Source organism: Episyrphus balteatus, chromosome 2 (assembly GCF_945859705.1).
Source record: "Episyrphus balteatus chromosome 2, idEpiBalt1.1, whole genome shotgun sequence".
Lineage (NCBI taxonomy): Eukaryota > Metazoa > Arthropoda > Insecta > Diptera > Syrphidae > Episyrphus > Episyrphus balteatus.
Window position 1 is genome coordinate 110054603 of NC_079135.1, and position 17692 is coordinate 110072294.

General features: G+C 29.8%; 1 protein-coding gene across 2 annotated transcripts in view; it reads right to left on the bottom strand.

Moving 5' to 3' along the window:
- The window catches only part of LOC129910120 (eye-specific diacylglycerol kinase), a 253315-nt gene that overhangs the window by 20617 nt on the left and 215006 nt on the right, over positions 1-17692 (bottom strand). For both annotated transcript variants that reach the window (XM_055987386.1, XM_055987388.1), the window contains exons 4-6: positions 6040-6163; positions 5730-5933; positions 4316-4442 (exon numbers count right to left, since the gene is read on the bottom strand). In XM_055987386.1, the coding sequence (XP_055843361.1) occupies positions 4316-4442; positions 5730-5933; positions 6040-6163 (455 nt within the window). The remainder of the gene's footprint in view (positions 1-4315; positions 4443-5729; positions 5934-6039; positions 6164-17692) is intronic.

Below are 17692 nucleotides of genomic sequence, written 5' to 3' on the forward strand. Positions count from 1 at the left end.
TTTTTTTTTCAAAAATCTGAGTTCAATTACCATTCTCTCAAAAGCCGTTCATTCAATTAATTTAATTTTAATTTTACATATATGACTAAGCTTCTAGCTTTTAAAAAATGTATATTTGAATATTGTAGGTGTTGCCGTTGTGTTCAAATACTTTTTTTTTGTGTTTGAAGTCAATTAATAAGAAAATTGCATCTATCACTTGAACTATGGAAGATTGTCCCTCACTCCTTTATATTTTTTTTCCTTGAATTTCCTAGACAATCTTTTGGCATCAATTAATTTATGAAATTTAAGAAAAATTTTGAAAAAAATTTGTTTTTGTTCACAAAAATCTTCAATTAAATTTAAAAAATCAAAACGGCAACACCGGCAATTTTTAATCTATAGACTTTAAAGTATTTTTAATTACAGACGTTTGAAAAAAAAGATCATCAAAATCTAAGCTGTTCGGCCGGGTTCCCTAATATTGCCAATTTTTGAGCTTTAGTTACTCCACTATACATAGTAGCAAAATAAACTTATAGTCCAGTAATTTTAGGTTTTATCTGCGGAAAAATTCCTACTGGGCTGAATTTTGGTATACAGCTTAATGACGGCTTTGTTATGAAGATGTGAAAAATCGACATTGATATCGTGTCCGCGTTAAGAGTTATAGGGGTCAAAAGGTCACAAAAACTGGTTTTTCACGATTTTCAGCAAAACGATAAGTCTTATCAAAAAATTTTCAATGCAAGAATTGTAGACCAGATTATTATATATAAAAAGTGTCATGATACTTTTTTTCCTAAGACCCACCGTTTCTTAGGTATAACGATTCAAAAAGTTGAAGTTTAGTTGTAATCGTCATAATCCTATTCCTGAAAAAAAAAACTCCTAACTGAAAAGTTCCTGAAATTTCATTATTTTTTTAGCTTGAATTTCGTTCCTCAACTGTTAAGAATATGGGGAAACCAAAAAAAAATGGAAATTTTCGCCATTTTTCCGATTGAGGCCCTTCTCCCGAAACCATTTCCCTGGGAATTTTTGATTAGAATATGTCTGAAAATATACAGGGTGTGCAATAGAGAATGGACAACCCTAAAACGGCTTATAGCTACACTTATGATTGTTCTAAAAACAGATAGAAAAAAGTTCTATCGCAACCAGTTCATAAAATATGGACTTTTTTTCGTTCAGTGTATTTTAAATTTTATCATCTTATGTTTTCGTTCACTACAACCACGAATTAATGAATTTTATTTATTTCTTTTTTTTATAATTTTCTACAATAATTGGATGAGTACATAAAAGCTTTAAAAATTTCATAGCTATTGCACATTTTCGTAAAAAAAATTTTGAAATCTGTTTTTTGATGCAAAATGTAAAAAAAGTATTTTATGAAAAATTTTAAACACCTGTGGTATAAAATAAATCTATAGAAACCTAGGTGGCCATCTTTCTTAAAAATATTCTCCTTATACCAGAATATTTTTAAGAAAGTTGGCCACCTAGGTTTCTATAGATTTATTTTATACCACAGGTGTTTAAAATTTTTCATAAAATACTTTTTTTACATTTTGCATCAAAAAACAGATTTCAAAATTTTTTTTACGAAAATGTGCAATAGCTATGAAATTTTTAAAGCTTTTATGTACTCATCCAATTATTGTAGAAAATTATAAAAAAAAGAAATAAATAAAATTCATTCATTCGTGGTTGTAGTGAACGAAAACATAAGATGATAAAATTTAAAATACACTGAACGAAAAAAAGTCCATATTTTATGAACTGGTTGCGATAGAACTTTTTTCTATTTGTTTTTAGAACAATCATAAGTGTAGCTATAAGCCGTTTTAGGGTTGTCCATTCTCTATTGCACACCCTGTATATTTTCAGACATATTCTAATCAAAAATTCCCAGGGAAATGGTTTCGGGAGAAGGGCCTCAATCGGAAAAATGGCGAAAATTTCCATTTTTTTTTGGTTTCCCCATATTCTTAACAGTTGAGGAACGAAATTCAAGCTAAAAAAATAATGAAATTTCAGGAACTTTTCAGTTAGGAGTTTTTTTTCAGGAATAGGATTATGACGATTACAACTAAACTTCAACTTTTTGAATCGTTATACCTAAGAAACGGTGGGTCTTAGGAAAAAAAGTGTCATGACACTTTTTATATATAATAATCTGGTCTACAATTCTTGCATTGAAAATTTTTTGATAAGACTTACCGTTTTGCTGAAAGTCGTGAAAAAAATAGTTTTTGTGACCTTTTGACCCCTATAACTCTTAACGCGGACACGATATCAATGTCGATTTTTCACATCTTCATAACAAAGCCGTCATTAAGCTGTATACCAAAATTCAGCCCAGTAGGAATTTTTCCGCAGATTGGGCTTAAAAATGACTAAAATGACTGGGCTATTAATAAGTTAATAAATTAGGACCAGTTACTTCTAAAACAACAGGAGTAAATGATATTTAACATACTGAATTATAAATTTTGAGAAAAGACCTTGAAACATCATCCATTGCAAAAAATTGTACCTACCACTATACATATTACCACAGCATTTGAAAGTTATTGTGTCATTGTTTTAAGCTGTATGGATGGGAAAAAAGTGTTCCACAGACAGTCACTTATAAAAGCTCCTTTCTTTTTCTTTCAGAAATTTCTTTAAACGATCAAGACTTGAGAAGAACTTTGTCTTGGTTGACGGTAATTTTATATCCATATCGATCACCATTTTAATAGCTGTCGATATGTACATCTACAAGATCTTTCCACAAGGAAAATCTTAGAATTAAAACTACTACTGTGTTTTTCTGGTCTAAGGGAAAAAAGCTTGCATGATACTACTGATTCTGAAATAAAAAATGCTTTCCAAATATGATTTGCATCAACTGCATCCGTTAAGGCTTTCATCTTTCGTTTCGAAAAGATCCAGAAAGCAAGATTTCTCACAATTTCGCAACAATACATCGGATATTGTTTTATAATGTTTTTAGGCGTGATCAGCAGTATAATGAGTCGGTAGCTGAATATATCGTAGAGCTTTGCCATTTAATAACAACCACATCACGAATTCCATTCCATTCCATTTGTTCTCGAAAAAATCACGAATCGAATCCGTTTGTTTAGCAAAATTTCAATTCAAATTCAAAATTTGTATTACGAACGGATTTTGTGATTGATCTTTCGTGATTCGTAGCAAACTACCGATACGATACGGAATTCGTTAATGCTGAATGTATTGTAACTCCCATGGCATGATGGTGGGTAAAATGTTGTGAGATTGTTAAGGTTTGCGACCTTATAAACATTCATTTGCAGGAATCTTTTAAATCTTGCTTTGAACTAAGTTCAAGAGATTGCTTCTGAGACTGCTGCCAAAAAACATGAAAATCGTTTTCTTGGGAGGAAAAAGAGATTTTCGTTACTACAAGGCCATCCAAAGCCTTTCTGTGAAAAATTCATGAGCCTCGTATGAAAAGCTATAGTATTGTATATCGAGCAAATAGGAGAGTAAAGATTGCGATTAATATCTAAAGAAAAACGTTTTCATTCTTAAGAATATCAATCTCAGTATTAGTACAGAATTCAACATAACGATGGTACGAAGAAAAAAGCCATCATCAAGTTACAGGAACCACTCCTGGAAAAATTAAATATAAAGGTTTTAAAGGACTACAAGTCGTTGAATCCAAAAAAATTTGATGGAAGAAATGAGAGGTTTCTACAAGGAGGGTTCCGGAAGATGTATTATAACCAGGATAGCCTCTAAATTCTTGTTTTGATTCTGAAAATGCTTATGCAAACCAAGCCAATAAGGAAACATTAAGGATATTGGCTTAAAAATAATACTGAAATCAAATATAAAATTGATTGTTTAAAAAAGAAAACAAGTCCATAATTTTTACAAAAGAATGAACAAATCAATAACAGTATTCACACTCTGAAACCTAGAAAGATAGACAGGGAAATGTCATTGTGAACATTGAATCATTGAAACTCTTTCAAAAGTATCCAGAAGTGATGTGCTGCCATGTCGTTGTTCTATTTCGTTCATTAGACTTTTAAGGGATATAATTAGGCCAATAATTCCGATAAACAATTTCCTCCCATCAAAACATTTTATTTTTATGTTGATAAGTGTTGAGTTTATTTTTCAATCAACTCGATAACCGTTGAGCAAATTTCGATGAAAAATCATAAAAATGCTTTCAATAGGAAAAACATATTTTTTTACAGTAGTCCAGGACTACTTTCTCATAGCAAATATTTGCTTTATAAAAATTAATTAAAAATAATATATTTAGGTTTATAATATATTTTACCTAAAGAGCACTCTTCACCAATGCGTTCTGCATTAAAGCAAGCTTCCTTGTTATGATAGACATCTTTACACCAAGCACAGGTTAATGCAACAATTTCCTTGGAACCAAACAGTTTTCCTTGCACAGCCTGAAAAAATAATAATAAAAAAACATAAATGCTCTAATTTCTAGTAAATTAAATGAATACATATTCCCTCTTTTGAATAACATTTATTAAATGGGTTGGAATTCGTTAATAGAATAATAAAGAACAAATACTATTTGTCTTGTTTTATTGATTTTTACTTCAAAAGCAAAAGTAAATAAAAAGAGTAAGAACCCCTCAGTAAATGTTTAATAAGTAAATTCCTTAATCAATTGGAATCCTTTTCCAAAATCTATAACAATGCTATACGTGTATAAGAGTATTTATATGAAAAGACTCTTCAAACATTTACCTAATCCCTTTAAGCATCTTAATTGATCAGCAATTAATTTTATTAAATCCTTCAGAAACACACATACATACAAACAATTCAATAAATTAGCTAAATTCATTTGTTTTCTCCTCCATGTCCAATGTCCATATCATTTGGACAAACTTCTATTTGTCCACTTTATCTTGTTGTGTGGTTTGTCTTTTATTGTTTACAGTACGGTTGATAGGAATAGAATGTTTTATAAAAAAAAAAAAACCTTTTAATGTTTTGTATTAGAAAAATGTAAATGCACCTCCTTTTCAATAACCTTCTAGTATTTAATAATTTTTTTTGAATTTCTGCATCACCACCATAAAACATAGGGAACCATTTTTGAAGTCCTTATTAGGTCCAATCAATTGAACAGTACTGTATTTTCTCATCAATTAATCTTACAAAAAGAGTAAAACAATTGTATGCAATATTATAGTGTCCAAAGAAACGTGCTGTAACTGAACAAACAGCTTTAAGCTCTTTATGCAAGCGATACCTTTCAGCCTAACAATCTGTGTTTATGTATGTATGTTCATCTGTTCCATCATAGCTCCCAAACTACTTTTCGTAATTTGACAAATGACGTATCGTTCGAAGCGGCTTGGTGGTCCTTTTAATATAGGTTATGCGACGTCAAATTTAATTTACCATGACGCCCTCTAGAGGCAAAAGTTATGAAATTTTGTGTCAAATATACAGCAATTCTGCATTCCTTAATTTTGAAATTAATAACCCAAAATAATTTAAAAGAAAAAAATAAGTTCAAATCTAAAAGCCGACTACTCCTAGATCAAAACCGTCGAATTCGCCATTTTGAATTTTTCTTTTTTCCTAAATATCCTTTTTTATTAGGCAAACTTAAATAAAAATTTCAAAATTTTTAAATTTTTAGTACAAAATTTTGAAATATGTATTACTTAAATAATCATAATATTATTAGTTTGAAAAGAAAAATTATTTACCTTTCCACATTGTTTACATTTTCCCTTCTCGGCACGTCGATGAACCCAATGATGATGGGTTGTTGTTTGCTCTCTATATTGTCTTACACCTACGTCACGAAATGTTGGCTTACACGCTAGTTGAGTCTTTTCATTGACAATGGGAATGCAATTTTGATGAGCGATTAGTTGACATGCTGAACATTTCATACGAGGCCCATTTTTCTGAAATAAGAAAAAAAAATTTAAAAAAAATGTAAAAGAAGTAAAAATACAAAAAAAAACCTATATTAAAAAAAAAATATTTTAAAGAATTCTTGTTTTTGCTTGCCTTGCACTCGTTATCCACACAGCACAAATCACCAGAGGCCGCTGTTGCCTTCCAATAATGATCACCTTGAATGGCATTTTCCGTCCAATCTGGAATAATCCGGATAGTTCGTTTTACGCCTTTTCTGTAAATAAGAAAAAAATAAAACAACTGTTAAAAATGTATTCTTGTAAAAATGCAGTAAAAAGTCACTAACTCGAATATCCATCCACTGAAAAGAAATTCAACTTCAACTTAAACGTTTGACGGATAAATAAGAGAAGAAAGTTCAATAGAACATATGAATGGGAAATAATCTCCCCATACCCTTTTCACTGTTTAAATGCATTAATAACCTTTAAACATTGCCAACTTCACTTGTAAATTTGAAATAGAATACTGCACAAAAAAAGATGGAGTTTTGTCCCACTTGAGTTGGACATAAGGATGTTATGGAGTTATGTCCCACCGGGATGGATGATATTTTAATTTGCAGAAATTTTGAAGTATAGTTTTTCATTTCTAGTGGAGCTGTCCCCAACTAATCTACATATGGCTTCCAGCTATTTTAATGAATGACATACCGCGTGATAACACACTTCACACTCATAAGCTTAAGTTAAGTATGTTAATCCTGGTAAAAAATTCAAGCAGAATAATGGCAAATAGTTGGCTCCGTGAAGCCAGACAAACGACAGAAATTTGAAATTTTGAAAAAAGTCAATTTTTGGAGATTTTTTGGGACTTTGAAATTTTCAGTACAAATTTTGTTTTTTGAATATCTTTTAAACGTAGGGTGGACAAACGACGATTTTTAGTGTACGTGTAGAAATCGAGGTGGACAAACGACAGAAATTTGAAATTTTGAAAAAAGTCAATTTTTGGAGATTTTATGGGACTTTGAAATTTTCAGTACAAATTTTGTTTTTTGAATATCTCCTAAACGTAGGGTGGACAAACGATGATTTTTAGTGTACGTGTAGAAATCGAGGTGGACAAACGACAGAAATTTGAAATTTTGAAAAAAGTCAATTTTTGGAGATTTTATGGGACTTTGAAATTTTTAGTACAAATTTTGTTTTTCGAATATCTTTTAAACGTAGGGTGGACAAACGACGATTTTTAGTATACGTGTAGAAGTGGACAAACGACAGAAATTTGAAATTTTGAAAAAAAAACAATTTTTGGAGATTTTATGGGACTTTGAAATTTTCAGTACAAATTTTGTTTTTCGAATATCTCCTAAACGTAGGGTGGACAAAAACGACGATTTTTAGTATACGTGGACAAACGATTGCCGTTTGAATTTTTGAAAAAAAGTAATTTTTGAGGATTTTGAAATTTTCACTCTGGTGTATGCGTAATATTTTTTTTTTCGATTTTTCAGTACAAAATTTGTTTTTTGAATATCTTCTAAACGTAGGTCAAACCATGATTTTTGGCATACCTGTAGAACTCGAGGTGGACAAACGATAGAAATTTGAAATTTTGAAAAAAGTCAATTTTTGGAGATTTTTTGGGACTTTGAAATTTTCAGTACAAATTTTGTTTTTTGAATATCTCCTAAACGTAGGGTGGACAAACGATGATTTTTAGTGTACGTGTAGAAATCGAGGTGGACAAACGACAGAAATTTGAAATTTTGAAAAAAGTCAATTTTTGGAGATTTTTTGGGACTTTGAAATTTTCAGTACAAATTTTGTTTTTTGAATATCTCCTAAACGTAGGGTGGACAAACGATGATTTTTAGTGTACGTGTAGAAATCGAGGTGGACAAACGACAGAAATTTGAAATTTTGAAAAAAGTCAATTTTTGGAGATTTTATGGGACTTTGAAATTTTTAGTACAAATTTTGTTTTTCGAATATCTTTTAAACGTAGGGTGGACAAACGACGATTTTTAGTATACGTGTAGAAGTGGACAAACGACAGAAATTTGAAATTTTGAAAAAAAACAATTTTTGGAGATTTTATGGGACTTTGAAATTTTCAGTACAAATTTTGTTTTTCGAATATCTCCTAAACGTAGGGTGGACAAAAACGACGATTTTTAGTATACGTGGACAAACGATTGCCGTTTGAATTTTTGAAAAAAAGTAATTTTTGAGGATTTTGAAATTTTCACTCTGGTGTATGCGTAATATTTTTTTTTTCGATTTTTCAGTACAAAATTTGTTTTTTGAATATCTTCTAAACGTAGGTCAAACCATGATTTTTGGCATACCTGTAGAACTCGAGGTGGACAAACGATAGAAATTTGAAATTTTGAAAAAAGTCAATTTTTGGAGATTTTTTGGGACTTTGAAATTTTCAGTACAAATTTTGTTTTTTGAATATCTTTTAAACGTAGGGTGGACAAACGACGATTTTTAGTATACGTGTAGAAGTGGACAAACGACAGAAATTTGAAATTTTGAAAAAAGTCAATTTTTGGAGATTTTATGGGACTTTGAAATTTTCAGTACAAATTTTGTTTTTCGAATGTCTTTTAAACGTAGGGTGGACAAACGACGATTTTTAGTATACGTGTAGAACTCAAGTTGGACAAACGACAGAAATTTGAAATTTTGAAAAAAATTAATTTTTGGAGATTTTATGGGACTTTGAATTTTTCAGTTCAAATTTTGTTTTTTAAATATCTCCTAAACGTAGGGTGGACAAACGATGATTTTTTGTTTGTATACATTTCTAGAGGTGGACAAACGATTCTTGTTTGAATTTTTGAAAAATAATAATTTTTGAGGACTTTTTAATTTTCAGTAGAGGTACACTGTGGTGTATGCGTACTTTTTTGAGAGTTGCTATAACAAAATTCTTTTTGGAATATCTCCTAAACAGATTGTGGACAAACGATGATTTTTGGTATACGTAAAGACAAACGACAGCAGTTTGAATTTTTGATAAAAATTGATTTTTGGAGATTTTAGGGGAGTTTTAATTTTTCAGTGCAAAATTTGTTTTTTAAATTGCTATTAAACGGGGGATGGAAAAACGATAATATTTGTTATGTATATAGAACTCGAGGTGGACAAACGATTGCAGTTGGTTTTATACGTCTATCTCAAAATTTGAGCGTTTTAGACGATTTTTCATTTTTCAGACTTCCTATAAAAAAAAAGAATTTGCTCTAAAATTTTTTTGAAGGGTGGAAAAACGAAAATTTTGGGTGGACAAACATGGACAAACATGGACAAACGGTGGACAAACGAATTAGACAAATTTGGTTCAAAAATTTTGAGGTCGCAGTTCTGGCTTCACGGAGCCCAAATAGTTACTTGTTTGGAATAACGGAATTTCAAAAAGCAAAATAATAAACTTGCAATTTCGAAAGCAGAATTTTGGTTTTACAGAATTTTTAAATAAAGAATAATAGAAAATCATAATATTGGTATACAAAATTACGTTCATACAGAATTTTTTATTCGCCTTAAAAAATAAATTATTTTTTCCTGTTTCACTCCAAAAAATTCAACAACGGGCCACTATGCGTCATAATAACCCTACCTTTAAAAGTTCTATCTTCAAAAAGGTTTCCAAATATGATTTTTCAACTATCGCCCCATACCAAAACTTGTTATCATACGTACCCAAAATGTTTGAAACACCATCTTTCCATTGCAATTCAATGGAACTCAAGTCGATGTTATCGACTTTAATAAAGCTTTCGATATAATGTCAATTCAATTTTAATGAAAAACAGTAGAGTGAACTCCTACTTCTGAATTTTTTTCGGTTCTTTTTTTTTATTCCCTTTCATGCAATCTTCAGTATACCACAAGACATCCAACTAGGACCATTTATATTTGTTTTTGCTATCAAAAATGTTGCTCAGTTCAAGTTAAATGCAACTCATTGACATACTTTTCTCAAAAAAAAAGTTTCGTTAGTAATAAAAAGGTACAAATTTTCAAATTGATACCACTTTTTTTCAGACTCATTTAAAATACACCCAACCATAAAAACAACTTCAAACTATGAAACAAACCTTCTCTATAATATATATTTTTTTGTAAGCAATATCGACATTGCCGGTCTTGAAACATTATATTTATCAAGCGGAAACCTTTCGTGTAGAACCACTTCGGGTCACATACACTGTAAAAAACAACATCTGTTCTTCAATGCGCATTGAATGCTCTTGAATGCTTGTCAAAATGTAATTGAACTAACCAAGTGTTTGCTGACATGCTACCACGCTATATACGCTTCATGGTGCATTCAGCATGCACACGTATAGTTTTTGTGCTTGTATATAAATTTTCCAAAAAAAAAAAAAACAAAAAAATCTCAACACTTGATTATTCTCGTGTCAGTTCATGTGAAAGGATATTTGAAACGATGCCTGCAGATATTTGTAAAGGACACAAACCACTACTACAACATTACAAAAAACTCTCTCTATAGGTATGCCAACCAACCACTTGTATACTAAAACAAACACAAAAAATAAATGGATTTCTGCATCCGTTCCGCAGTGCAATGGCCAATTTAGTCAGGTCAACCGACTGTAAATTTGTCAGTTGGTTTCCGGAGCACGTGTATTTGTGGTAAGATAGTGTTTGTGTATACATATAGTTGTCAATGTATCTATGTAGGTCATTTATTGAGTTGCTTATTCTGTTTTCAAAATCATAAGGGCTTTTTGATATTTTGAAGTGTAGGTAAGTTCTGATTTTAACAATTGATTAGCTCACGTCCATCTGCAAAGCTTTGATAAACCGCAAACGTGTGTCATTTCAACACAACACACACCATCAACATACTCCATTTTGAAAGTTAATTACCAAAACGGAAGACGGCAATCACTTTCTTATTGAATAACTTAGTATATGTCCGCATGTCTATTTTAGATTGTTTGTGAAAACGTGTTGATGTTTTGCAAAATTGAATATTTAATTTACAATGAGATCTTTAACACTTCAAGCAACACAACACACACACACAACACGCCATCATCAAACTCATTCCCATCAGCATCAGGCAGGAGAAACTCATAAGTCCTTGGCAAAGATGAAGCAATTTAAATTCAAATTATTCTATTGTGGTTGTGGCATATCAAGGACTACTACCTTCCTCTACAGTGTATGACGTATGTAAGCTTTGTAAATGTCAAACGTTTGTCAATTTTTAATATTTCTCTGACGTGGACAGGGATTTAGACCAATTTTGAGTTTTGTAAATGATTACAAATGGTTAAAGGGCTCTAGGGATATTGTTTTAATAGTTAATATAGAAATGTTATAGACCAATAAATTTTGGTCTGTAGGTTATACTTAAAGTTTTTGATATAATATGTATTAATGCAGCAACTTAACCTAAAGATGAATAAAGTCCATAATACCTGAACAACAATTCAGATTAAGAGTCGAGCACTTCGTGTTCGACTAAGCTAAGCACACAATAACACATGTCATTGAACAAATCTGTTTATCTGGGCTAGAAACATGAGTTATGAAATTATTCAAGATAGGAATACAAAATTTTGAAGATTTTGATTAAAACAACTTTTTGATAGATGTTGAAAACAGAAATTTTCACGATACACATGAAAACGAGTAGTAAGACTTTAAAGAAGTATTAATTGGGGTACCACAAGGTAGTGTTCTAGTAACGATTTTATAGCTTTTGTTAACATATACTTCAAATGAAGTTTTCTATAAGTTTTCTGACGAAAAAGCAATGCTTGTATTGGGAAAAACGGTTAATGAACTCAGAATACAATCTTTAATGCTTTAAAGTTTAAAGAATGTATGTAAATAAATTAACAAAAACAGGATGTTTTTTGGTCTCAAAAACCCTGTTTTATTGAATTCAAATTGTAATATACTTTCTTTCTAACTTCAACTTTCGAAACTTTTATACGTTTTTGAAAACTTCAATATCGGGACAAGTTTTTAAAGTAATAAACCAGTGTAATCTGAAATAAAAGTAAGAAAATGAGTTTTTATAAAACTTGGAACTGTTAATTAAATTGCAGTGAAATGGCGAATTCCTAATTATAAAAAAATATTTTTGTATTAAAACAAAAATAAGCAAAATACTGTTGCAAAGTAAGGATTTTTCAAAATTTCACATGAACTGCATTTCATCGAAAACCGTAATGCCTCATTCACAATATTGCGAGACGACGAGACAAGAGCGAGATGAGATTTTCATTGACGATTTTAAAAATTTCCAAATAATGAAAATATATGAAACAATACACAATATTCCGATTCTCGTTGCGTTGAAATTCCGAAAATTTTAAAAATTTCGCACGAGACGACGATTTTTCGAAAATGAAATTTTAATAGTAAAATGTTTTAGACAGCTTATACATAGATAAATGCTTTCATAATTTCTAAATTCGGATTAGCCTAGGAAGTACAGGTAAAATAGGCATTTAAAAGAAAAAAAAAATTGTTGACTCATGAAACTTGGCAAAAAGTTTGCTTTTCTGATAAGAACCAAGTACAAAAAAAGTCTATAGAAAAAAATTTTGGTGAAAGGGTGTTTTTTTTCGAAGAGACAGTAAAATCTGCATTTGGTCCCAAAAAGCCGATGATTCGCGTAAAACGTGTAAGAACTTATCTATAAATGTTTAATTTGTCATCAAAACCATAAATAAAATGAATCATCGGCTTTTTGGGACCAAATGCAGATTTTACTGTCTCTTCGAAAAAAACACCCTTTCACCAAAATTTTTTTTATGAAAACTCTTTATTCTTGCTTTCTATCCTAAAATCAATGTTTTTACCAAATTTCATTAGGGTGACACATCATTTTTGTTTTCACTCAAAAAAACACCCTTTTAACCATGATATTTTTATAGACACTTTAGATTCTTGTTTCTTATCTTAAAAGTAACATAATTGCTAAATTTCAATAGGGTACCACTAATATTACTCTAATATTACACACTTTTTCAAATATACCCATATGTTCTTTACTTCTAAAAAAAACACCCTTTCACATAAAAAAAATTTATAGACTTACATTATTCGTAATTTCCATTGAAAAGAGATTTCGCAAAGGTACCATTTATACCATTAATTTTATCGGACTTATCGCGGATTTTTCCCTATTTCCCAAAAAACACCCTTTAACCTAAAATATTTGTATAGACTTTTTGGGTTCTTGGTTTCTGTTATAAATGAAACATTTTTACCAAATTTCATTGATGTAACAATTTTTTCCTAATTTTCGTGGTACTAATTCCGAATTTCATCATTTCTTAAAAAAAAACACCCTTTCACTCAAGATAATTTTGTACACTTTTTAGATTCTTAATTCTTATACCAACCAAAACATTTACACCAAGTTTTAAAAATTAATAAAATTTAAGTCAGCTGTTATGATACCTTCCTCACACACACATTAACCCATCAAAAAAACACCCTTCCATCAAAAATAATTTTAAGAACTTTATGAATCCTTTTTTCCTGCTTTATCTAAAACCTTCGTCAAGAATTTCATCAGTGTAGCACGTTTTTACCATTGGTTTCGGTTATATTTTACCTGTTGAAGTAAAAAAACAAGCACCCTTGTTTTCAATCGGCTATAACTTCACTTAGAGCAATCGTGTTGACTTTATTTTTATGTCATTAGATTTAGCATCAAAAAATACCTTGAAAACATGTGTCATATGATGATATTCGACAAACAATTTTTTTCAGTATATTTTTGACCTTCACACCCTCCCTCTTGTCCGCGAAAAAACACCCTTCTTATCCCAAAAGCAAACTTTTTGCCAGGTTTCATGAGTGTAACAATTTTTTGTTTTATTTCTTGATTTTATGTACTATTTTACCTGTACTAAGGTGATAAGGTGATTGCCTTGTAACCTCACGGTCCGGAGTTCGATTCTCAAAAAATACTGTTTATTTTTTTATTTTTGTTTACTTTGTAGAATAAAAAATCGCAGTGTTGTGAATTTCCATACGATTTTAAAACGATTTTTTTTTACAATCGAAAACGTTCAGAAAAAACATATCGCTCTCGTCTCGTCGTCTCGCAATATTGTAAATCAGGCATAAGGATTTGGGATGAGCAAGTTACCAAAAAGTTTGAATATCAGCATATTTTGTTTGATCCATTACTTTTGGGACACCCTGAATATTATATATGACTGAAAATAATTCTGTCAATAAATTCTCACTCATACAAATTTTTTATGGGGAATTTTAATTTTTTTAATTTATATTTTCTTTTGTACATTTTTTTAAACCTACTTTATTTTCACCGAAATGTGTGAAACAATGAAAAAGATTTTGAGCTTTAAATTGAAAAATATAAGAACTTAATTTTTTTTTTCTAAAATTCAATCAAATAACTATTTTATAGAAAGATACCGCTTTTTGAAAAATTCCTAAACAAAATTCGGAATTTTTTTGTATACACTAGTATTTTAACAAATAAGTGCAGTACCTAAAAAAAAAACTAACTATTTAATTTGAAGTCAAACTTTCACGTTCATTGTCGATAGCATGGTCGAATCTAGGGATTTGTGGTTAAGCTCACTCCAATTATTCTGTTGTTTTATATTTTATACAACTTCGTTAAAAAATCGAACCCTTTGAAAGATCAACTCTTTTCTGATTAATAGATTAAGATCAAACCAATTTCCATTATACATATGTACGGTAAAATAGTTCAATGTTCAATGAAAAAAAAGTTACACATCCGCCACAGTGACCCCTTTAAAATATTAATAAACCAAGTACTATATCGTTAAATCAATAATGGAATTGGCTGACTATTTTTAACAATTCATCTATTGTCAAAATTTTAAGATTATAGTCAGAGACCGTAAGTGCCTATGATGAAAATAAATTTAAAATCGTGTTGATGGTTTATCAAGCTAAAAAGTTTACATCGTACTTTTTTTTTTAGAACATTAAGTTCAAAATGCGAACAAATATCTTAACACTACCGTTTTTTTCGAAAAATAAACAAGAAAGTTCATTTTAATATTTGACTTAATAAGGTGTGTTTTTTTTTAGGATAACACTAGTATTTGTGACTAAGACCGGAATAGGGTACTATTAGTAAATTGGTATATGTACCTACGAAAATCGGTTTAAGGGATTTTGGACCTGTTGTAGAGCGTGAAAATTTTCCAATATTAATTATAATCTTAATCATGCATTTATTCAATTTTGAAACTAAAAAAATGTTATTTACCAAAAAAAAAAAGTTTTTTTTTTGTAGGATTCACAATCTTTTGTTTGAAGTCGTTAAATGTTAATGTTTTTCTGTATCTTAATAAAGAAAGAGTATAACAAAATAAAGCGCAACAAAAACTTTTTGTTGAAAAATCTTCTTCCAATAATTCCTTAAACAAAATTTCACAAATTTACATTAAAAACACTTTAGTTAGACTTGACTCATTTATTTTTCCGATCAACTCACACACTTTAACTATGTAAATGTTTTGTAAAATTTAATTCTTTCCAAATCCCCCAAAAAAAAACACCTTACCTCTGCTTCCGCCAAGTACCAACAGAATCATGTTTACGCCTCCGAAATGCCGCCCTACGTTCATTACCAATTGCTGAAAGTCGAGGTATAAGTGGACTTTGTTGTTGAATTAGAGTTGCTGCATCCATTCGAAGTCATAATCAGTTAAAACCCGGGCACTCGTAAAAAAATGATAACACATATAATTTATAATTTATTTGTCCTTAATGCACGTGGTGTATTTTGTTTTATTGTTTTTGATTGTTTTTTTAATGATCTCTAATTAAAAAAAAATAAATTCTCTTTTGTAAAATCACTTCAATTATTTGCATTTTATTGACGTCTGTTGCAATTTAAATTTCAACCATCAACTATATATAATTCCCTCAACAATTTTACACACCAATTAAAGCCTTGTTGGGCAGGAATAAAAAATGAAAATAAAAGTAAATAATATGACGAATTATTGTGTTGAATATAATATTTAATGTTCGAACAGAATATTAATTAATCAATCAAACATATTGCACATAGGTTTTAAGTGGCGTAATTAAATTTCCTGAATTAATCTACCAGGTGCTTTACTTTAATTTTTTTTTTTATATTGAAAGTTTGTTGGATTTTAATTTTTTTTCAATAAAATTCTTTTTATTTAATATATTTTTTTTTATGATGAATTATGCGGGTTGATTTTTGGTTCTCAATTCAACGACTGGAAATATTTTATTTCCATTTTACCTCCTTTATTTACTTATATACTTTATCGTAGCGCAAAAACAATAATTATAATTATTTTACTCTGCTTGGTTAGAGATATTAGTCCATTGAAATGTTACATTAACCTTGCATTTTGGGTAGGACAAGATTTTTTTGTTTTGATCTGTAGGGGAGGTTAATGTGAGTATACAATCCAGTTTTCGGGGTTGAAAGCCCCCCCCATTTGGCCGCCATCTTGGAAAAAGGGGTGTAAACTCTTTTTTATCGATATCTTGCGAACCGTAAGTCCCACAAAAAATATGTCTAAAACGATTCAGTAGATAATTTATTTCTCTACAATTTTGATTAAGGTACTTTTTCTGTAAAATTGCAAATAAGAAAGTTATACAAGAAAATAGATGTACATTTTCAAGAAAAAATTCTTTAAAGGGCCATAGCTTTTTTCTACAACTTTTATTGAAAAAATACTCGTGACAGTTATTAAAGATCATTTAATTTCCAACAATTTGGTGTGCTCATTTTGCAGATTTCGTTTATATATAGCTGCTGCAATGGTTTTACAGAAAAAAGGTAACAATTTATTTTCGTACTTTTATTTATGTTTATTTTATTTTTTTTACTTCAATACAGACTGATTCAAAAGGATATGTAGGTTGGGTTGAAACAAGAAAAAAATCAAAGTACGGGGGGTCCATTCGGTACCGTTTAGTCAGGAGGGCAATTTTCTAAAAAAATGTCTTACTTTTGAAAAAAAAAATTACTCAATCAACGGTTACACCCATTTCAACGTGTTATATTTTTTTGTAAAGCCGAAAACGTTTTCTTTTATATTATTTTTAATTAAAAAATTGAATGACAAAAATATTTTGAACTAATTTTTTTCAAAATTTTATGTTATTAGGTACTAATTAAGTTTTCAAAATTCAATGCTGTAATGTGTTTTCAAACAAAAACAGAAAACCGGATGCAAAAAAGTCTTGCATTTTCCAGAAATTAAAAATTGTAGAAAAAAAGCTACGGCCCTTCAAAGAATTTTTTCTTGAAAATGTACATCTATTTTCTTGTATAACTTTCTTATTTGCAATTTTACAGAAAAAAGTACCTTAATCAAAATTGTAGAGAAATAAATTATCTACTAAATCGTTCTAGACATATTTTTTGTGGGACTTACGGTTCGCAAGATATCGATAAAAAAGAGTTTACACCCCTTTTTCCAAGATGGCGGCCAAATGGGGGGGCTTTCAACCCCGAAAACTGGATTGTATACTCACATTAACCTCCCCTACTGATCAAAACAAAAAAATTTTGTCCTACCCAAAATGCAAGGTTCGGTCAAATTTTTGTAACATTTCAATGGACTATATCGAAAATCAGATAAACGTTTTACGTGTAATTAATTTCCCTAATGATGTAATTAGAAAAAATAATAATAATAAAAATAGCAAAAAAAAAAAATTGGATACGTGTTTTTCTGTGCTACTTCGTAACAATTAAGCAACCATTATCATTAAAATAAATT